This window comes from Phoxinus phoxinus, assembly GCF_949152265.1.
Source record: "Phoxinus phoxinus genome assembly, chromosome: 10".
Lineage (NCBI taxonomy): Eukaryota > Metazoa > Chordata > Actinopteri > Cypriniformes > Leuciscidae > Phoxinus > Phoxinus phoxinus.
In genome coordinates, this window is record NC_136885.1 from 31,199,628 (window position 1) to 31,222,738 (window position 23,111).

A 23,111-nucleotide genomic window follows, 5' to 3' on the forward strand; every position below is an offset into this window, starting at 1 on the left:
TTTTGCAGTTCTTTTGCAAATATTTATGCTACTCCAGTCCCTTTATTTCCCTCATTCATCTGAAATATAATAATTCATTTTTTTTAATGATCAGTTACACTTTATTTTAAGATGACGTAGTTGTACAACTCAAATAAGTAGGCTACTACGGAGTAATAATTAACTACATGTACTTACTATAGAGTTAGGGATTGATTTAGGGTAAGTTACTTGTAATTATGCATAATTTACTGTTATTATAGTAAGTGCATGTAGTAACGTGTAACCATCACCTTAAAATAAAGTGTTACCTAATTTTTTAGCTGCTCCTTAAGCCACTTTATTTCCCTCATTCATCTAAAATAAAATAATATTATTTAAATTAACATAGACTCTGTATATTTAATTTAGTATTTTCATAGTTAGTACAATAGGACTATTTACGTGAACTGGACAAGAATGAATTAAAATCCTAAAAGAAATGAGAAAAAAATAAAAAACTTGCTAAATATTAGCTTTATTTATGAAGAATATGTCAATAAGAAGTCCCATTTAGGTGTGTGTGTGTGTGTGTGTGTGTGTGTGTGTGTGTGTGTGTGTGTGTGTGTGTGTGTGTGTGTGTGTGTGTGTGTGTGTGTGTGTGTGTGTGTGTGTGTGTGTGTGTGTGTGTGTGTGTGAGCGAGTGTGTGTGTGCATGTGCATGTGAGTGTGTGTGTACCCTCACACGTTGTCAAGGTTGTATTTTATTACCTGGTGTTGTTTCACGGCCTGAATTTTAAGTGGCCAGTGGTGTTGACGTTTTGATGTAAATGATTAATGCGTTTGAATGGCTGGGCAGTTCCTAGCAGGGTGATTATTTAAAGCTAATCCTTGAGCAGAGTGTCAGCTGTGGACTCCTCTCTGACCTTGCAATATTTTTATGGCAGAGCCTTGAAGAGAAGACAACAAAAATAAGGACACAAAATAGCATGCAAGTAAACCGTGCAGTGGAAAACAATCAATTGCTTTAGCCACCAAATAAACATCAAACTACAGTCTATTATCATTTATTTCCAGTTATAGTGCTCCACATATGGCATAAATTAGCAGCCCAAGGGGATTCAGAAAAACTATAGAATTACCATATGTTTGTTTAAGCACTTCTTACATGTTTTGTTTATTCTAACAATAAATGTCTGGAAATTACAACAGGTTTTAAATTATGTGTTTATGAATACGCTCATAATTTTCCACTCTAAAACAAAGCGACTGTACATGCACAAGAAACCATATTGTGACCCTCAGTTTGTCACTATCCATCTGTTATGGAGTTAGAAGCTGTGTGTGTGTTATGCAAGACTTCAGCATCTCAGGGAGATTTCTATGTTTATTAAAAGGTTGTTATGGTGAATAAAAGCATTGGTAACGTGAGCTATGCGTTCAATTTGTTGGAGTGGACTAATTAAAACAGTGGTTTGGTCCTTATGAATAATTTATCTCTCCTATCAAGCTCTTTAGGCCTGCTCTCTAAGTGGCATGGCAACTTATGATACAAAAGCTATGTTGTTACCCAAAACTCTTTCATGTTTGTGCGAAGAATCACTAAGTTAGAAAGAATCTACAGCAATAGGTAGGCTACTAAATGCAGACTGTTTTGAGTTGGCAGTAATTTGACAAAGGAAAGAACGAAGCCAGTCTCTTTGCATCTTTTGTGTTTGCGCCCCCTGCTGGACTCTCAGAAAACCGCTTTACAAAAGACACGCCAGAGGCCATTTTGAACATTCCTGCACTACCATCATCACACAATATGTGTTACACAGTTGTGTTTGATATATCATGATTTTGTTTTGTTTTTGATCTACCTCATCTACTTGTGTTAGCCTACCAGTCGGCTGTTTGGCAACAAATTTCGTCTTCAAGAGGATCAAAATGTAAAACAAAAGTGATCTCAGTTATTTCTCCTGTATATTGTATGTAAAATAATATTATATAACTGTAATGATAATAATATAGTAAAAAAATAAATAAAATAAAAAAGTAGCTGAAGCACATTTATCTGAAACCCTGACTTAACTGTAGTAATTGACCGCATGGTCTAATTGGTAAATAAATGATTACATTTAATATAGGCCTACATCTACATCTACTTCTACATCTACTTTTATGTTAGATGTGATTTGAAAGCACTATATATAGGCTATATACATTTATACATACATATACATACATGCATATACATACATATATAGACACACACATACATACATACATATATACACACACACATATACATATATGTATATAGATATATAAATGTATGCATGTATAATTTATTGATAACTAATAATATATTATATATTGCACTGATATTTTTGTGTGTTCATGTTCATTTATTGCAATAAATACACAATTTTGTTTAAAAAATGCATAATGAAAAGCATTTTGATTGAGGACCCCCTCAAAAACGAGATGTCTGATCTCAAGGGGTTATCCTCAAAAATAAATACATTTCAAATTTTATCATATAGCCTAACATTTTACTTTAAATAAATATTATGTAAATAAGCGTTTCTTTCTTGCATTTTGTATTATTATTATTTACCCTCACTGATTTATTTATAATTTATCATCATTGTATTCCCACTCAACCCTCGTATCGGTTAAAATAGTGGGGTTTTTTATGACGCAGGTTCAAACATTTTCCATGAATATCTATTTTTCTGATTCTTTTTCAAGAAAGGCTGCGCGTAACAGCTTTGCCACGTTTTTTTTTTTTTTTTTTTTTTTTTGCCGGCACCCAAGGGCATTTTCAAACTTTCTCCAGTCCAAAAAGTCCACAGCGCGGCTCTGCTGGACTAATTACATCCCAAACTTTCCCTAATGATCCGCTGTGTGTGCGCGCATTGGCCGAGCGACTGTGGGGTCGGGCGCAGGTGGTCGTGCCAGCTTTCAATCCGGTGGGATGTCGGTCAGTCGTACAGATGTGAAGGTGTTCTCAGGATCTCCCTCCCTCTCCATCTCCCTGTGTTTTATGTCTGCGTCACAACAAGTCGAAGGAGAGAGAGAGAGGCAGAGATGATGATGGCGTCTCTCTCGGGCTGATTCTCATGCCGCTTCCCTGATAAACACGCTTGATAGCATCAACCGAGAGACACAGGGAGGCTGGAAACATGTCCCGACAGACAGAGAGAAAGACGGACGGACAGACGGTTGCGCACTGACGGCTTGAGTGACGCGCGTTTGATCCACCGCGACTCTCCAAACGCGCCGATTATTCGGGACAGTGATTGAGACGGAGAACAACACCGGGCATCAGGCGTTTCATGTGAGTCTGACATCTCTTCCCCGTCTCTGTGACCCCAGCAGAGCAGAACACTTAACACAGGTACATCCCGTCCACGTATGATCTGTAATGCGTGTTAATTGATATGTGCATGCGCGTGCCATCATATGTGTCTGCTCTGATGAGTTGTGTGCCTTGATTGATTATGCACATCTGGCATGCATGCATTTAGCACGCAATCAACTGTGCGCTCTTTCATGCATTGTTGTTGCATCTGCATATATTATGGTTCGTTGCATATGGCAGCCAGTGTTTTTGATCATGTGTGGCACTGCAATGTACATTGACTCTTCATCATTTATCCTACTGTACTGTATACTGTCGCTATGCACAGAGTTTAACCCTTTAGGCTGCTGCTGTTTGCTTGTGTGGAAACACATTTTAACCTCTCTGGATCTTTTTTTGATCTTTCTTTCCCGCGCTCTTCAGGATGGGGGGAGTCAGTGAAGGAGAGGATGTTTTAGCCAGGTGGAGCGATGGACTTTTGTACCTTGGCAATGTCAAACGAGTAAGTTTGTTCTTTCTTTTTCTCAAAGTTTGTCTGGAAGAGAGATAGAGACACTTGCAGAGAGAGGGAAAGAGCAAGTTTTAAAAATGTGACTTGCTGTGCCTTTTTTTTTTTTTTTTTTTTGCTTTTTTTATCAGTGTATTATAAAAAATAAAAAAATAAAGCTATTTAACTGTATTGCGTTTATTTTTCAGGTGGACAGTGTCAAGCAGTGCTGTTTGATCAGGTTTGAGGATAACTCTGAATTCTGGGTCCTCAGGAAAGACATCCACTCATGTAAGTGGATAAACTTTAAATTTAATCTAAAAAAGTAAGTAAAAATATCCAAAAACCAAAGTAAAAAAAAAAAAAAAGTGTATGCTTTCTTTAAGACTGTTAAGTTTTTTTTTGTTTTTCCATTGTCATTGTGACATTTTCATTAAATTGTTATCTATGCAATGCATACCTTTCACTTCAGATTTTTTCGTCGTTTTTTTTAATGGTGAGTCTCATTAATCATTACTTTTTACTTTATTTCCAAATAAATCAACATAAATTAAAGACAAATCAACATAAATGAATACAACAAACACTGCCAATGTATAAATACCTTAAACACTGTATTACATAAAGTAGCTGGTTTTTTTTTTTCATTATGGAAATGAGAATTAGATTTATTTTTGCATTACAATAATACGATTTTGGATGCAAAATGTGCTATTAAAATAAAACGTGGTGAAAATGTTACTTTTTGTTCTATAAGAAAAAAAAATCTTAAATATTTATTTTTCTTCTAGAGTGAAATATGACATGTTCTAGACAGATTTTGTGATACACCCTGGATATAGTTTATTTATTTATTAACTTAAATTTGTATTCTAAAATTCTTTTAGATTTTTTTTTCTGTTGCATCACGATGTCCCCAGATAGAATTGCTAAAGAAAAGAAAAGCTTCTGCGTAGACTCAGGTCCCGAGATCGCTACTACGCAGACTCAGGTCCCGAGACGAGATCGCTACTGCGTACACTCAGGTCCCGAGACGAGATCGCTACTACGCAGACTCAGGTCCCGAGACAAGATCGCTACTGCGTACACTCAGGTCCCGAGATCGCTACTGCGCAGACTCAGGTCCCGAGAACGCTACTGAGCAGACTCAGGTCCCGAGACGAGATCGCTACTGCGCAGACTCAGGTCCCGAGACGAGATCGCTACTGCGCAGACTCAGGTCCCGACACGAGATCGCTACTGCGCAGACTCAGGTCCCGAGACGAGATCGCTACTGCGCAGAACTCAGGTCCCGAGATCGCTACTGCGTAGACTCGGTCTCGAGATCGCTACTACGCAGACTCAGGTCCCGAGATCGCTACTGCGCAGACTCAGGTCTCGAGATCGCTACTGCGCAGACTCAGGTCCCGAGATTGCTACTTCGCAGACTCAGATCCCGAGATTGCTACTTCGCAGACTCAGATCCCGAGATCGCTACTGCGCAGACTCAGGTCCCGAGATCGCTACTTCGCAGACTCAGATCCCGAGATCGCTACTGCGCAGACTCAGGTCTCGAGATCGCTACTGCGCAGACTCAGGTCCCGAGATCGCTACTGCGCAGACTCAGGTCTCGAGATCGCTACTGCGCAGACTCAGGTCCCGAGATTGCTACTTCGCAGACTCAGATCCCGAGATCGCTACTGCGCAGACTCAGATCCCGAGATCGCTACTGCGCAGACTCAGGTCTCGAGATCGCTACTACGCAGACTCAGGTCCCGAGATCGCTACTGCGCAGACTCAGGTCTCGAGATCGCTACTACGCAGACTCAGGTCCCGAGATTGCTACTGCGCAGACTCAGGTCCCGAGATCGCTACTGCGCAGACTCAGGTCCCGAGATCGCTACTGCGCAGACTCAGGTCCCGAGATTGCTACTGCGCAGACTCAGGTCCCGAGATCGCTACTTCGCAGACTCAGGTCCCGAGATCGCTACTGCGCAGACTCAGGTCTTGAGATCGCTACTTCTCAGACTCAGATTCCGAGATCGCTACTTCGCAGACTCAGATCCCGAGATCGCTACTGGACAGACTCAGATCCCGAAATCGCTACTGGACAGACTCAGGTCCCGAGATCGCTACTGCGCAGACTCAGGTCCCGAGATTGCTACTGCGCAGACTCAGGTCTCGAGATCGCTACTGCGCAGACTCAGATCCCGAGATCGCTACTTCGCAGACTCAGATCCCGAGATCGCTACTGGACAGACTCAGGTCCCGAGAACGCTACTGCGCAGACTCAGGTCCCGAGATCGCTACTGCGCAGACTCAGGTCCCGAGATCGCTACTGCGCAGACTCAGGTCCCGAGATCGCTACTGCGCAGACTCAGGTCCCGAGATCGCTACTGTGCAGACTCAGGTCCCGAGATCGCTACTGCGCAGACTCAGATCCCGAGATCGCTACTGAGCAGACTCAGTTTCCCGAGATCGCTTCTGTGCAGACTCAGGTCCCGAGATCGCTTCTGCGCAGACTCAGGTCCCGAGATCGCTTCTGTGCAGACTCAGGTCCCGAGATCGCTACTGCGCAGACTCAGGTCCCGAGATCGCTACTGCGCAGACTCAGGTCCCGAGATCGCTACTGCGCAGACTCAGGTCCCGAGATCGCTACTGCGCAGACTCAGATCCCGAGATCGCTACTGAGCAGACTCAGGTCCCGAGATCGCTTCTGTGCAGACTCAGGTCCCGAGATCGCTACTGCGCAGACTCAGGTCCCGAGATCGCTACTGCGCAGACTCAGGTCCCGAGATCGCTACTGCGCAGACTCAGGTCCCGAGATCGCTACTGCGCAGACTCAGGTCCCGAGATCGCTACTGCGCAGACTCAGATCCCGAGATCGCTACTGAGCAGACTCAGGTCCCGAGATCGCTTCTGTGCAGACTCAGGTCCCGAGATCGCTTCTGCGCAGACTCAGGTCCCGAGATCGCTTCTGTGCAGACTCAGATCCCGAGATCGTTACTGCTCAGACTCAGGTCCCGAGATCGCTACTGCGCAGACTCAGGTCCCGAGATCGCTACTGCGCAGACTCAGGTCCCGAGATCGCTTCTGTGCAGACTCAGGTCCCGAGATCGCTACTGCGCAGACTCAGGTCCCGAGATCGCTACTGCGCAGACTCAGGTCCCGAGATCGCTACTGCGCAGACTCAGGTCCCGAGATCGCTACTGCGCAGACTCAGGTCCCGCTGACATGCATATCGGGACACTGGTGGCTTCAGTTCTCACCAATGGAAGAGAGCGAAGGGGCGTCGTCCATCTTCTTTTAGTCTATGGTTTGAACCGCGAGAGGCGTCAATTGCCATCATTATGGCAAAAGCCTACATTTATTCTGTTCATCATATAAAGCGATATTTTGCCTAAACCCCTCAATTCATATGGATTAGTTTTACGATCTCTTTATGAACTTTTTGAAGTGTCAAAGTGGTTGTTGCGTAGCTGTCAATGAAGGGACAGAAAGCTCTCAGATTTCATCAAAAAGTAAAGATCAAAATAAAGAAATGTTGGTGTGTGCTTGATATTTTGAAGTCTGTCCAGTAATTGACCCTGTTTTTTGTTTATTGTGTTCAGTCTCTTCAGGAGGAGAGGATGTTTGCTGTATCTGTGATGCTCCGCCTCTTAAAGAACCTCTCGTAAACTGCCTCAAATGTCGCCACGGTAATCCGACTAACAGAAACTGTTTGTGTAGATTATACAGCCCTCTAGATTTAAATCTTTGGTTTTGGTTTTCATTTTATTTGTCTCATTTTTATTTGTAGGCCTTGTGTATAAAGTAATATGTTACATACAGTATGCTGCAGTTTTTCCTTGATCCACTGTTTCCCCAGGTTATCATCCAGAGTGCCATACACCACCCATTGAACCCGAAGTTGACCCTAGTAGCTGGATATGTCGCCAATGTGTCTTTGCAGTCGCAACAAAGGTTGTACTTTGCTTAAATCCCGAAGTGAATATTTAGAAACACGGACAACATTGGCATTCAAGGTCTATTTCAAATGGCATCCTAACACAAGGCTTTAATCTTGCTCTGAGATGTAAGGGTATCCATGGCTTACTGCACTTGACTGCGTATTTATTACATTGCAGCACTCTGCAGGTGATGTCGGTGGTAGAGCTGCGTTAAATGGGCCTGTGCTTTAATCCGTCTGTCAGCGCGCTCGTTTCACAGGCCTTATATGCTGATTTCAAGATAAAATCATATTCACCAACACCCCTCCCCCCAGCAGGAAATATTAATGACTTCCTTCAGCGTGTCTTCTCCAAATTCAATCTTCAGATGAAATCGCTGTTAAATGTGCTTACATGACAGGAGAGCGCATGTCACGGAGAGGTGAGATACATTGTAATGACGAGCTGTGTTCTGTCCTAGAGAGGGGGAGCGTTGAAAAGAGGACGCTTCGCGCGGCTCATGCAGATCATGAAAGTGCGGCTGCCCTATCAGCTGTCATCTTTAGACTGGGACCCGCAGCACTTGACCAACCAGCAGCAGTGCTACTGCTATTGTGCTGGACCAGGAGAGTGAGTCCAACTTATAACTTCCTCACATGACTATGACAATGTTTAAAATATACGCAATGCGCGAGTATATACTATGCACTAAGTATATACTATTTTGAAAAGTAGTGTGTGAACAGTATGCAGGAAATTAAAAAAAAGTTATTAAATTCAGTTTTGTGTTAAAAAAAAATCGTATTTGTTTTATACTGGACGTAAATAAAGTCGATCTTTCGGATATCTGTACAGAATACATAATGCATACGACTTACTTTCAAAAACAGTAAGCAATTTATCATTCTAAAAATGTTAGAGCTACCAAGCGATTAAAAATATTAATCGAATTAATTACATAACAATATATGATTAAATTACATTATATGCCGATTAATAATTTAAGATAATTTAAAGCATTTTAGCATCAAATAGACATTTACAAAAAGTTGCTTTAGAAAAATCGTTTATTTGATTCAACATAGAATTTATTACACATGAGGCCAACGGCCATGCTTTTTTTTTAGATGCTGCATCTGAATTGGCATTTAGATATTTTTATAGACCAAAACGCTTTGGTTACTAAACATTCTTCAAAATATCTTCTTTGATGTTCCGCAAAAGGAAAAAAAATCATACAGTTATAAAACAACACAAATAGTAATTAGTAAATGTCAGTACACAGAATTTAAAATTTTTAGCAAACTATCTTCAAAATATACAATTCTTTTTTTCAAAGAAATTATAGTCTAAATAAAAAACTAAAACTGCCAGTAGGTGGCTCTAAATGTCTAAATGAGGAAGTCATTGAGTCATTCCTTCATTCGATTGATTCAAACGGCTGATTCATTCAGGAATGAAGTAAACAGGTGTGTTCGACTTGAAGCGGCGCTGTGCGGACCGATCGGTGTGTGACATCAAAGTACCACCAGAGCGATTCGAAAGCATACAGAGCCGTTTGCTATCTAATCGCTTTTGCGGTACACCGATCGGTCCGGGCAGCACCGCTTCAAGTCAAACACACCTAATAGCTTGGTCATTTTAAATCATTGGTTCACCCGAAACACAGATTCATATTGTGTGTACAGTAAAACATATCACAACAATATTGACTTCTTATTTATTAAAGGGGTGGTTGATTATGATTTTACTTTTCTAACTTTAGTTAGTGTGTAATGTTGCTGTTTGAGCATAAACAACATCTGCAAAGTTACAACGCTCAAAGTTCAAAGCAAAGGGAGATATTTGCTTTTAAAGAAATAGTTTTTGGACTACAACAACTGGCTGGTAGGAACTACACGACATTCCTCCAAAATTTACATAAACCCCGCCCTCTGGAACGCAATTTATAGATTATCATGACAGAATATACTAATCAATGACTAGAAGATACTACACATAAGCTACCTAAATTCATCAACTAACCATTCAGAAATGTCCTGTTGCTTCTACATGTTGTCACTTCTTCTTGAGTCTCTCCATTATTGTCTGACTCTGGTTTGAACATAAACATTGAGATTTTCAGTGCATGTCTGTGTGAGGTAAAAGGACACAGCTCTTGAAGCTCCGCCCCCTGTGCCGGGTGCAGCAGCTCATTTGCATTTAAAGGGGCAGACACAAAACGGTGCGTTTATGCTCACCCTCAAAAAGTGACAACTTTAACATGCTATAAAAATATCTGTGGGGTATTTTGAGCTAAAACTTCACATACACACATCAGAGACTTATTTTACATCGTGTGAAAAGGGCATTATACCACCCCTTTAAACTGCTATATAAAATCAATATCACATTTGCACTCATGCTATTTGGGATAAAAACAGCACTTGTGTGATATACTTTTCATTACTCATGTGATGTTGCTTAACTATATCATATAATTTAGGCCTATAAATTAAACAAAACTCATACAGGGGCATTTTTGCCCTGAAATTTTGAATTTTAGAGGCATTCTGCATTCTATAGGAGTTGTTGCCCTGCTTCATGTTCATCATCAATCAACTATATGAAATGTAAGATGAACTACATGTACGTGGTCTGGGGTCTACATACTGTAGGTTTGTGAAATGTTAGTATAACATGTTTATATTTAATGAAATCCTACACCTGTGGTTATTCGGCTGGAACAGCTCTGTGAACCTAAGCAAATCTGACCTCATACATCCAGTAAAACTCAGAGAAACACTCACTGATTAGCAGGCAATGAGCAAAAATTGGTTCGAAAAGTAACGTTTGTTCTGAGAAAAATGTCTATTGTCATTTGTTTGCAGACGCTAATTGGTTTGATATTTTGGCTCGTGGCATTCAGACATTTTAAGTGTGTCTTAAGTGTATACTTTTGGGTGCACTGTATATGCAAAAGGAATTGCACAACTAACAATTGAAGCAAGTTCAGAGTGAGTTCATTTTCGTTTCAGGAGTGTGTGTATGTCTAAACTGAAGCATGTTGCTTTCGCCAGGTGGAATCTGAAGATGTTGCAGTGTGGGAGTTGTGGGCAGTGGTTTCATGAAGCTTGCACTCAGTGCCTGACCAAACCTCTTCTCTATGGAGACCGGTGAGGCTGATGCCATTGTTAAGCACACGCGGTTGCTAAGCTAATCCTGTCTAAAAAAGCTTTTCATCTGTGTCTCTGCTTCACCTTTCAGCTTTTATCAGTTCCAGTGCTCATCGTGCACAAATGGTCTAGAGACCATCCAGAGGCTTCCAATGACCTGGTAAGTGCACTTCTTCTGTTCTGACTCCAGAAGAGCTGAATGTCATTTCTGATGATCCTCATTCTGTTGTATTGCAGGGTAGATTTGGCCCATTTGGTGTTGTATCACCTCTCCCTGTGCTGCAAGAGGAAGTATTTTGATTTCGATCATGAAATCATGTCTTTTGCAAATGAAAACTGGGAATCTTTGCTTCTTGGCACGGTAGGAAAATATCCTAGTCAACAGCACAGCTCAATTTAAAGTCAACACGAAACACCAAATGCAATTTTGCTTTTGCTTTCTGACATATTTATGAAAGAAACAGGATATTTATTAAGAAAAAATGTTGTGCAGGACCTTATTTTATTTATACGAAACTGGATCAGAAGTCGTTTTAGAGGCAGAGCAATATACATCAGTATTGTTGTGTCAACTAAAACCATTAAAATTCTCTTTCATTAATTACAATCAAGCTGAAATTAAATAAATTGTAAGATGCAAAACTTAAACTTTTTTTTTTTTTTTAGATTAGCAGCTGGATTGGATTTTGTTGGATTAGCAGCTAAAAACAAAATAGAAATAAATATATATGAAAGCTATTAAAACAATATGTAAAAAATGACTAAAACTTAAACTGAAAGGAAAACTGAAAAAAAGAAGAAGAATTCAAAACATTATTCATATTAATTTTATTGTGCAAAAGTAATGTTTTCTCCAAAATAAGGATTTTTCCTCCATCAATTGTAAATGCCACCCGCCCGTCATGATTCATGGCTTTGACATAAAGGATATTGACTAATATTACGCACTTCAATATGTCCCGGTCCGACATTTCAATAAGAAATACATCAACACAGGAAAGAAGCCTGCACTCATAGAGCTTTTTCGCAAGGTTTTAAGGAAATAAAAAGGTCAATTTTGATTTCACGTTGTGAATGTATTCGCTTTGAATGTAGGTTTGAATACTCTCTCTTTGTGGTTAACCTGAGCTTTTACCTTTCAAATGCATTTGTTACACACCGCCTTTCATTCGACTCTATATTTTGGTCCCTCAGCTGTCGGACACACCGAGGCAAGACCGTTGCCAAAACCTGCTCAATGCTTTAAATTCCCACAAAGACAGGTGAGACACGGATTATACTCTGAAAACTGCCGTTCTGCTTGATTTCCATGTGGCGGCCCATAGGGTTATAGCACATATTTCCTATAATATCTGCAAAACCATTACTGTAATTGCTTTACATTATAAGTGACTCTGCATGTGTTATTTCGCTCTCTACAAATAGTGTTTTGATCGCTGAAGGTGGTTCTGTCTTTCAAAATAAATAATTCAAAGTCCATTTTCATTCTGTCAAGGTGTGTGGATGATGCCGCTCAAATGCTAGCACTTAAATAACTGAATCAGATGTTTTAGTTGGCGAGTATGAGACGCCCAGGAGCAAATAAAAATCTGAAGGACAGCAGCTGAATACCAATCCAATGTGATTTTGATCTGTCGTAAAGGTTTGTCTCGGGGAAGGAAATAAAGAAGAAGAAGTGTCTCTTCGGTCTCCAAGTTCGGGCTCCTCCCCCTCTGTCATCGGACCAATCCCCTTTCATCGCCGAACAGCCAATCAACATCACCCACAGGAGAAGGTCAGAGGCTGGAGCACATCAAGCTCTTTTCATATCAACATTAAATGCAGTTCACAAACTATTTTACTTCTGTAATCGGATGTATTTCTGAGTAAAACAGGATATCAGTAAGATATAAATGTGGTGAAGGAATTCATTTTTTTCAAGACAATAAAATAAAATCACATACAGTACCAAAATCAACACAAGTTGATAAGATGGTAAGAGGGATTAATGACATAGGCCGAAAACAAAATGTATTTTAATTTTATTTAAAAGATTATGGAGACTTTACAAAATAGTAACAATAAAACCCCGTAAGTGGTCTTAAACACAAGGCAGAATTAACTTTGGAGAATGAAAATAATTTTTCCGGTTATTATTTTTCTCACCTTCATGATTTCCTAAACATGAAAAAGACAAAAGTCACATTTTTTAAATAAACTTTAGGCTGTTTTTTTTGTGATCATGTTTGCCAAGTTCAAAAAACAGGACACAAAAACACCACCAATATGAACCAGTGTGATTCTTTTTAATTATAACAATACTTATAATATAATATTCTTAATATTTTAAATAATTACTGTTTGTTTTTTTGTGACCATGGTTGCCAAGCTCAAAAACAGGATGCAAAAACATCACCAGTATGAAATATTGTTTAACAATTAATTTAATTTTAATATTTGTAATTATTATTGGCTGTTTTATGTGAACATGTTTGCCGAGCTAAAAACCATAAGATTATTTTTAATAATTGATATTTTAAATGACACATAATATTTAATATTTTATATAATTATTCACTGTTTTTTGTGGCAGTGTTTGCCAAGCTCAAAAATCGGACACAAAAACACCACCAATATGAACCATATATATTTTAATATTATATTTAATATTTTAAATAAATGTTTAATAGTTAATAGAATTTGTATATTTTTTATTATTATTATTGACCATTTTATGTGACCATGTTTGCCAATTTCAAAAGCAAGACTCAAAAACACCATCAGTATGATATATGTAAATAATTGATATTTTAAATGACACATTTTAATATAATATTTAATATTCTAAATAATTATTGACTGTTTTTTGTGACCATGTTTGCCAAGCTCAAAAATCAGTTGTCGTCTTTGCTCCAGCCCCACGTCACTGTCCTGCCAGCGGAGAGCGGTGGGTCCGGAGGCCCGTAAATCAAAGCGCCGGGTCACTGAGACACAGGTCAGTGCGTCTGCCTTTAACAGCAGCGATCAAAAGATGTCTGGCAGAGGCCAAGCCCGTCTGCATCACTACTGAGAACTTTCTCACTCATGAAAGACACCCGGCATCACCTTTTGGGTTTGTTTTTCTCTTCATATTCATTTGACTTATTTTTTGCACCATGCGACACTGAGTCAACAAGGTCTGACTAGCCTTGCAAGTAGCCATAAAATACATGTACACAAAGACACAAGGATTGCATGCGTACATTTTGAGAAGGGTTTGTTAAAAAACTAGGACTTGAACTGTAAGACAACAATTTGTATTATTCCACCAGGTAAGTGTGCAAAAAATATATATATATATATATATTTTGATGTTATGTTTTTATCTATTCATATATACGTTTTGGTAAATGAGTACATTTTGTGTATTTTTTTTTATATATTTTTTTTTGCTTTATTTTGTTGTTGTTGTTTTGCATTTCATAGGTAGTCCAGCTTTTTTCCCTAATTCATATGAAAAAAATATTTGTTATTGTTTTGCTGTTGCTTCTTTTTTTATCTTGTTTTGTCCCATTTCTTTTTATTTCTTTTTATTTTATTTTGCACTGCACAGGTAGTCCAGTTACTTTGTTTTCCTCATACATCTTATATAAAAAAATCTATATTTAAAATATATAACATACCATTTGTGTAAATGTTTTGCATTTACTTTTGTATTTTTTTTTTTTTCATTATTTTATTTTATTGTATTATATAATTTTATTTTATTTTACCACAGTTTCCTTTAGTGTGGCAAGCACTATCTAAATTATTTATATGTATGTGTATGTTGCACAGTTATTTTTAAATGTTTTTTAAAGGAGAATAATGCATTTTGCATGCAGATTGTTGTAGTAAGAACATCTACCAATAGGGGCTAACAGCCATAGCGAACTAGCCAAACCTCATGCAGTTATTGTGATTGTTCATTACCATCATTTCCAAGTGATCGGCACTAATGCTATCTCTTGTTTTGAACTGCTGTATCAAACTGATATTGTCAATTGACTTTGGTATGATATGTACCACAGAATAATGCAGTCATTTAGATTCAGCGTGTGTACGAGTTCATCCTCACACTGGTGTCACACGGCACCATCGCTTCTCCCCCACTGTGTGTTGTATTACACGGCTAACACAGCCATAAATCTTAAGACTATGGGCAGAAATCACCTAATATCATTTGAAAGTCTAATTTTCTTTTGTGCTTTCCAGCACTTATGAACAAGAAACCATTCTGTTGGAGAGGCGTCTCAATTTTTTAATAATCATCATAAATAATAACAAGAGTCCACGGGCATACAGGCGACATGAATAAATGCATTTCTGCATTTATGACATTTGCAGTCTTATTTAAAGTTACAATGAACCTCAGTTATAAAATAATATCAGTCAAATATTTTCAGCTTTTTTATCTTAATTATTTTATCATGGAAGCTTGTATCCACCACAGAATACTTTTTTTTAAAGATAATTGTGACTTTTTATCTCACATTCACGATTTATTTTTCTCTCACAATTGCGTCTTTATATCTCACAATTCTGATTTTAAAACTCGCAATTGCGATTTTGTCTTGTAATTCTGAGTTTAACGCAATTCTGACTTTATAACACGCAATTCTGACTTTATAACACGCAATTCTGACTTTATATCTCTCAATTCTGACTTTATATCTCTCAATTCTGACTTTATGACTTTATATCTCTCAATTCTGACTTTATATCTCTCAATTTATAACTCTCAATTGCGACTTAATATCTTGTAATTCTGACTTTATTGCAATTCTGACTTTATAACTCTCAGTTGCGACTTTATATCTTGTAATTCTGACTTTATTGCAATTCTGACTTTATAACATGCCATTCTGACTTTATATCTTTTAATTCTGACTTTATATCTCTCAATTCTGACTTTATAACTCTCAATTCTGACTTTATATCTTGTAATTCTGACTTTGTCACAATTCCGACTTTATAAAATGCAATTGTGATTAAAAAAAAGTCAGAATAGTAAGATAAAAATTCCCTTTTTTATTTTTTATCCCATGGCGGAAACAAGCTTCCATAGTATATACATAGTATATAGACTATTTATTCCTTAGAACACAAAAAGTGATTTTTTGGAAGAATGTTCTGGTGAATATGGCTTTTAAACTGATCATGTTTATTATTTATAACAGTTGATCATGTCATTTTAGACTTGCCCACCAGGAGTTGCGACAAACGCTATTGACCTAGTGCCATGTTGCCACGGTTATGCTGATGGAGCAAGCCTGTATAACCCCAGAAAACCAGAGGAAGAGATGAGTTTGGGGTTAGTAGCATGTTAAAATGAAAAACCATAACATTTTCAGATATGGAAGCTTGTTTCTGCCACGGAATAAAAAAAAAATTAATAGGTAGACCAATTGCGACTTTTTATCTCACAATTCTAAGACTTTTTTCCTCAGAATTGCTAGTTATCAATTTGCATTTGAGACATGCAGGTTTATATCTCACAATTCCGAGTTTTGTTTCTCAGAATTGCAAGAAAAAAGTCTGAGTTGTGAGATAAAAAGTCTCAATTACCTTTTTTTATTCCATAGCGGTAACAGGCTTTCATACTATGAACCATAATCACTGTTTCATTTATTTAAAAAAAAAGTCTTTATGTATTACAGTTCACCTCCCAAGAGAATGTTTGCGCTCTATCACCCTTCATACAATGGATCTCAGGACCTGTCTAGAACTCTGCATCATTACAGGTCTGTAAAGAAAGTATGCGCTGAAGTCAATTAGAGATGAATCTAAAGCTACTGTCATTCTGAAAATGAAAATGATTTACTCAGCTCATGACGTTCCTAACCGGTATGCGGTAGGCTTTATTCAAGCTTATCAGCAGGCATCAAGCTCCAAAAAGCATCCCATAATAACACAGCAACAGTGTTTATACTTCTTACTTAGTATTATTTTCTTTTTTCCATTGCAAATATCTAATAATTCTTAAATCAAGATACATGTACTTGGGTAGGAAAATTACTTAAGAAAGTCTTGTTTTCTGAAAAATGTATCAATATTAAGCGAGTTCATGCTTAAAGGGGTCATGACATGAGAAATCAAATTTGCCCTGATCTTTTGACATATAAGAGGTCTTTGATCCATTAAATCATCCTGCAAGTTTCAGAGCTTAAATCATCCTCCTCATTAAAAACAAGAATTTATATGATCGAGCCCTAAAAATGGCTCGTTTTGATATTGCGGGATCTGCAACGTCACACGGGCAAATGCATTTGGGAATGACTGCCTCCAGAGCAAGACATCGACGAATAGATATACATCATCACACCACAGGCCCCGCCCACTGGCGCTCAGTCGCTTAAAGGGATAGTTCACCCAAAAATGAAAATCATCCCATAATTTACTCACCCTCAAGCCATCCTAGATGTATATGACTTTCTTCTTTCAGCCAAACACAATCGGAGATATACAGATTATATATACAGATATACAGATATATATCCTGGCTCTTCCAAGCTTTATAATGGGAATGAATATTACAATTTTATTTTGAAGCCCAAAAAAGTGCATCCATCCATCATAAAAGTAATCCATACGGCTCCAGTTGGTTAATAAAGGCCTTCTGAAGCGAATGAATGTGTTTTTTTAAAGAAAAAATTTGCATATTTATAACTTTATAAATTATAGTCACTGTCTTCCGGCAACGGCCGTTCCGGCGGAAGAATGACCTCTGACCCGATGCATGACATACTGACAAACACGGAAGTGCCGAGGATAGAGCAAACCAATACCCCAGTCATGAATTAGAAGTCTAAAACGCGATTTTTTTAAGAGAAAAGTCAGAGGAGCTTGAGTTTGTTTGTTTGAACCGCGAGAGGCGCCTACTCTCACCTCAGCTTACGTCCTACATGCGTCATGCGTCGGGTCAGAGGTCACTCTTCCCTCGGAACTCGACTCTCATGAACGCACGGACGGCTGTTACTGGAAGCTAGTAATTACAGTTTATAAAGTTGTAAATATGGATATTTCTTCTTACAAAAACACATTGCTTCGCTTCAGAAGGTCTTTATTAACCCCCTGGAGCCGTATGGATTACTTTTATGATGGAGGGATGCTGGGGTTTTTTGGCCTTCAAAAAAATGGTACCGTTCACTGCCATTATAAAGCTTGAAAGATATTATGGGGTATAGGATAATAGGATATTATTTTATATTTTGAATGTAATGAACTCTGAATGTGTTTGGCTGAAAGAAGAAAGTCATAAACACCTAGCATGGTTTGAGGGTGAGTAAATTATGGGATAATTTTCATTTTCGGGTGAACTAACCCTTTAACGGCTGACATTTGCCTACATGTAAGCGTAGCGTCGCATCAAATGCAAGTAATTTTCAAATAATGCAAATGCAAATAATTTTCTTCCCATTATAATCACGGACACAGTCTACAATGGATACAGTAAACAGATCTGTATCCAGATTTCTGAACAGATTTCTGACAACAACAGGACAAATGAAACACCCACCCTTTGAATTAAAGCAACACTAAATATTTTTTTTTACCTTAAAATAATGTTTCCAAAATCGTTTCAGTGGTTCATCAAGTCGTAACAGGGTGAAAGGCACTTCTGCATTCCCAACCTGTAGGGCGACAGAAGAGGAAAAGTTCTTTAGTGTTGCTTTAAGTTTATTTTTCTTACCCTACTGACTGATATTTTTTCTTGTTTTAAGCATAGACGCACTTAATTTTGATACATTTGTCATAAAACAAAACTTAAAATCTGAAGTAATTTTGCTTCTCAAGTAAGTGTATCTTGATTTAAGAATGCTTATAAGTTATGTACCTTTATTTCAAATGTACCTCGAAAGGTACCAAACAGTACCGTCAGAGGTATGTCCTGTACCGGTACTATTATTGAAAAGGTACAAAACTGTTCTTTGAGGAACATTATTTGTACCACCATGTACCTTTTTTTCTGAGAGTGTAGCCAGACTGAAGATGGCGCCTTCGTTCTCAGCTGAATAGGTATTTTTACAGTAATTTGCTGTCATATCACAGCAGATAGTTAATAGTCAGTGAGCGAATCCGCATTACTGTGATATTACAGTAAAACAATAAAAACAGTATTTTACTGTAAAATAACAGTTAATTATTGTGAATGTCTGGAAATATTTTACAGTGTAGATATTTTTATTGGAAAGTAAGACAAAAATACAAAGTAAGCTTTTTTTTTTTTTTTTGCTGTAAACTGTTGTTGTACAGAAAATATCTGTATAAGGATGCTTTCCAAATTCCCTTTGAGAAAAAAAGAAGAAGAATTTAGATTTTGGCTGGACTGTTCTTTCAAATTGAGTACTTTTTGCATGTCTGTGTAATTGTTCTGTTCAGTGCAGAGGACCCTTGTCGACTTCCAGCCCCCTGCCTTCCATTCTCTCCGTCCTCGGGTCACCCACCCGGACAGCGGTATGAGAGCTGCCCTTCTCTCTTCCTGCGTGACGTGCCACCCTACCCCAGTACAGTCGGCATGGGGGGGCCCACGGCCATGGGATGGGGGGGAGGCGACGCCGTCCGGATCCTGGCCAGACGCGTGACGGCGGACGGAAAAGTCCAGTACCTGGTCGAATGGGGAAATGTGAGCGTGTACTGAGACTGTGTGAGAGATAGAGAAAGGGGAAAGGGCTAGAGACATCAAGACGCATCATTAGGGTTTGCATGGTTACGAGCAGAGGTGTGAAAGCATCAATGAGCAGGTGGGTGTCTCGAGAGCAGCGGGAGAAGAAAACCACAGCGAGCAAATCCAGGTTGAGCTACACAGCAGCTTCACTCTGAGATTATACTGTTAAATCTCTTTAGTTTCTTTTACAGTGTCTCCTATATTTTCAATACCGTTAGAAAACGCCTTTAGAATGCCTTGACCTTTATTATCATGATTTGTAATGTATAAGCTATTCATCGCCATCACATGTTGTTCATGTACGCATAACGGTCAAAATGTACAATTTCAGGAAAGCTTTTTTTCATGCGGTCACATCAATAATTGTAATATTTTAATATTTTTAAGAAATATGGTTCAGTACGAGTACGACAGCAATTATGGCATAATGTTGATTATCACAAACATTAATTTCCTCTTGTCCCTCCTTACAAAAAAAAAGCTGCTGTTACACTTACAATGGAAGTGAAGTGTTAAAATGCTCACTATTTCAATAGTATAGACATATTTAACAACTGTAAAAGTTATTTAAACAGCTCTACAGGTCAAAATGATAATATTCACGTCTGCTTTTAAATTCTCCAAAAGTTGACCGTTACTTCCATTGTAAATGCTTCACCGTTATCTCGATTGACCTTATCTTGTACTGAACTTCAGAATATTCTTTTAATAGTAAGCATATCATTCAAATGTTTCATGATGGATGGCAAATAAAACACAAACAATGCAGATAATCCCCATCTTTAAACATCAAGAGATAAAAAAAATTAACGATTAATGACATAAATTTTAAGTTTGTCAAGATATGCTATTGAGAGAGTGGATTTAAATTAATATAAGACTGTTCTTAACTTTGAACCCTGTTAAAATCACTATAACTTACATAGAAGCCTATTTCTGCAACAAAAGAAAAAACAACATGCTTTTTGTCATAATTATGACATGAGAAATCATTATTGTGAAAGTCATCATTTTGATAAAATAAAAAAATTCTAATAACTTCAACTTTTTTCACAATTATGACAGAAATTGACATAAAAAAGTGAATGAACTCATAATTATGACAAATTGAAATTGACATCATAATAATGACTTTTTATCTCAGAAATAGGATTTAGTATGTATCTTTTTTCTTGCATGGCGGAAGTAGGCTTTTATTGTAACTCGAACGACTGCAACAGAAGATTTAAACGAGTCCCTGAACATTTATCAGGTCCAATACAGATTACATGCAGATCATTCTACCTGAATAAAAACATGAGGCATTTAGTCCTTATGTGAAGCTCATTTCATCAGTGAATGATAATGAATGTATTGTGTGTGTTTTTATTTATTTATTTTTTAAATCCATGGTACGTACTTGTTAGGTCATAGATAGACAAATTTTATGTCAGGGTGACCAGAATTAGCAGACTGTAGTCCTTTTTTTATAGTCAAGTTTAATTTGATGTATTCTTTGACGTTTTGTCAGATTATGTTTATATGTACTCTAGGTTGACACCTAAAATGTAAACAAACAATAAAAAGATACCATTATGTTGTATAAAAGTTGCACTTGTCGACTTTCTCTGTATAAATTCCCATAAAAAAATTACAATGACTTCCTCTAATTTAGATTCAAATTGTGTGTTTGTGTGTGTGTGTGTTATATATTTATAATGTGTATGTGCATTTTTTATTGCGACCACCGGGTGGCAGCCGTGTTCGACCATTAAACGCCCACCTCCCCTAACAAGTTAGCACTATGACACTAGGAATTTCGTTATAATACTTCTCACAGGTTCAAGCACGTTGTATTATGTTTTATAAGGACTGTACGGTATTTTGAGAAATATCATAACAGCAGACGGCTGGAATGTTGTAGTTTGGAGTTTAAATGGGTTGAACGCCATTTTGGCTCTGGTTGCCTTGACAGCAGGCCTCAGTTTCTGGCTCTGTGGAATATATCTTCAGAGAAAGATGTGTGTTAATACAGTACTCCTTCAAGTGAACTCTGAAATATCGTAATTGGGATTGACGTGCACATGATTGGCCAAGCCGTCATGTTTTCCAGTGAAAAAACAAGTCAATGTTAAAGAAGACGTGTTTGCATGAAAGATGGCGGGAAACTCTGTGTTATACTGAATGGTTTTGCAAAGTTATTTAAGTTTGACCTCTTTATTTCAACACTATTGATTTGTTATATATAAAAGAGCTAGGCCTAACCTTTTTTTTCTTTAGATAGCCTACCATGCAGTCAGTGTAAAAGTGATGCAGGTGTATTTGTGTAGGCAAAACACTTCTACAACCCTATGTGAATGTCAAAATACTGAATGACTTCCCATGTGCTGTACATCTGAAGGTAGCATGTGTTTAGTTGGTAAGAGAGAGGGTTAAGAGTCTATGATACAATGTCAGTAAAGAGTCTAGATCAAATCTAATAATGTTTTACATTTAATAGCCGCATGACAATCCAACATCAGTTTGTAGTCCTAAAACCTGGAAGAGAATTTTCATTTATGAGCTATAGGTTTCTGTCAGCAATTTTCTATGGGTTTTTATAATAATAATATTGAACTAGAAGACTTGAAGAGATTTTATGTTTTGCTCTGACATACTCAAATTGGAATTTTGAAGTGCTTTTTTAAAAAGTTGCTGACAAGCTTAAAGGGTTAGTTCACCCAAAAATAAAAGTCCTGTCATTAATTGCTCACCCTCATGTTGTTCCAAACCCGTAAGACTTTCATTCATCTTCAGAACACAAATGAAGATCTTTCAAATGAAGAAAGGCAGCTTTCTGTCCCTCTATTGACAGCTACGCCAGTACCACTTTGAGCTTCAGAAAGTTCATAAAGAGATCTGAGAATTGAGCGGTTTAGTCCAAATTTTCTGAAGAGACTCGATCGCTTTTTAATATGTTGAACAGATTGAATTTAGGGTTTTATTCACATTTAAACATTGATCAGAAAACATACACAGAAGCTCAACCGAACCTGCTTGACGCACGAGAACAAAATATTGTTTTTTGCAGAAGCACAAACGTGCTGCGTAACACGAAAATTAACCTCATTGGTTCTCAATTGTCAATCGAAGATGCTTGAGCTTCTGTTTACCACAACTGAGGCCTGTTGCATATAAGACGCCAAGAAAAGCTAGGATTAAACTCCAACATCTGACTTGAATGAACCTAACAAATAAGTTGGGGCTAAAGCGGTTTTATAAAAGGAAATTGAAGTTCATGCAATCCCACTAATTTTATCCAGGTTTATCTAGTCTATAGATAATTGGGTGTGCACGCTTTTACTAGCAACCCTAGAGGTCGAGCATGCATCAAATCGATCCACCATCAAACAGCGTAGGCTATTTTTTGTGCTGTTTTATGTGTTTGAGACATGGTGTTTTTCCTCAGTGCAAAACTTACATTTCACAGAAATTCTCCATTGTTAGAAAGTCGTGCAAATATACCCATTTTGCTGCTAAACTTCACATTGAGCCAAATAGGAGTGTAATAATTCTGACTAAAATATACATTTAGCTTATAAAATTAATATGCAATATTTTATAACACCAG

At 37.9% G+C, this 23,111-nt stretch overlaps 1 protein-coding gene across 3 annotated transcripts; it reads left to right on the forward strand.

The window, feature by feature from the left end:
* The first annotated feature begins 2,929 nt into the window (after positions 1-2,929).
* Positions 2,930-21,105, forward strand: phf1 (PHD finger protein 1). Of its 3 annotated transcripts, none has more exons than XM_079626260.1 (15): positions 2,930-3,283; positions 3,731-3,809; positions 4,004-4,085; positions 7,385-7,471; positions 7,642-7,736; positions 8,184-8,332; positions 10,762-10,857; positions 10,949-11,017; positions 11,095-11,218; positions 12,052-12,119; positions 12,500-12,631; positions 13,753-13,831; positions 16,053-16,168; positions 16,515-16,598; positions 19,237-21,105. In XM_079626260.1, coding segments are annotated over exons 1-15 (1,521 nt in total). In that variant the 5' UTR covers positions 2,930-3,281; the 3' UTR covers positions 19,496-21,105. The 3 variants fall into 3 exon arrangements, with proteins under 3 accessions (XP_079482386.1, XP_079482388.1, XP_079482387.1); XM_079626262.1 differs by having other exon boundaries at positions 19,242-19,460; XM_079626261.1 differs by having other exon boundaries at positions 2,998-3,343.
* The last annotated feature ends 2,006 nt before the right edge of the window (positions 21,106-23,111 follow it).

Excerpts from the sequence above, each read along its gene's own strand:
- phf1 (XM_079626260.1), top strand. Across the intron at positions 3,810-4,003 it reads ACCTTGGCAATGTCAAACGA|GTGGACAGTGTCAAGCAGTG; the intron begins GTAAGTTTGTTC and ends TTTATTTTTCAG. Across the intron at positions 10,858-10,948 it reads CCTCTTCTCTATGGAGACCG|CTTTTATCAGTTCCAGTGCT; the intron begins GTGAGGCTGATG and ends TTCACCTTTCAG.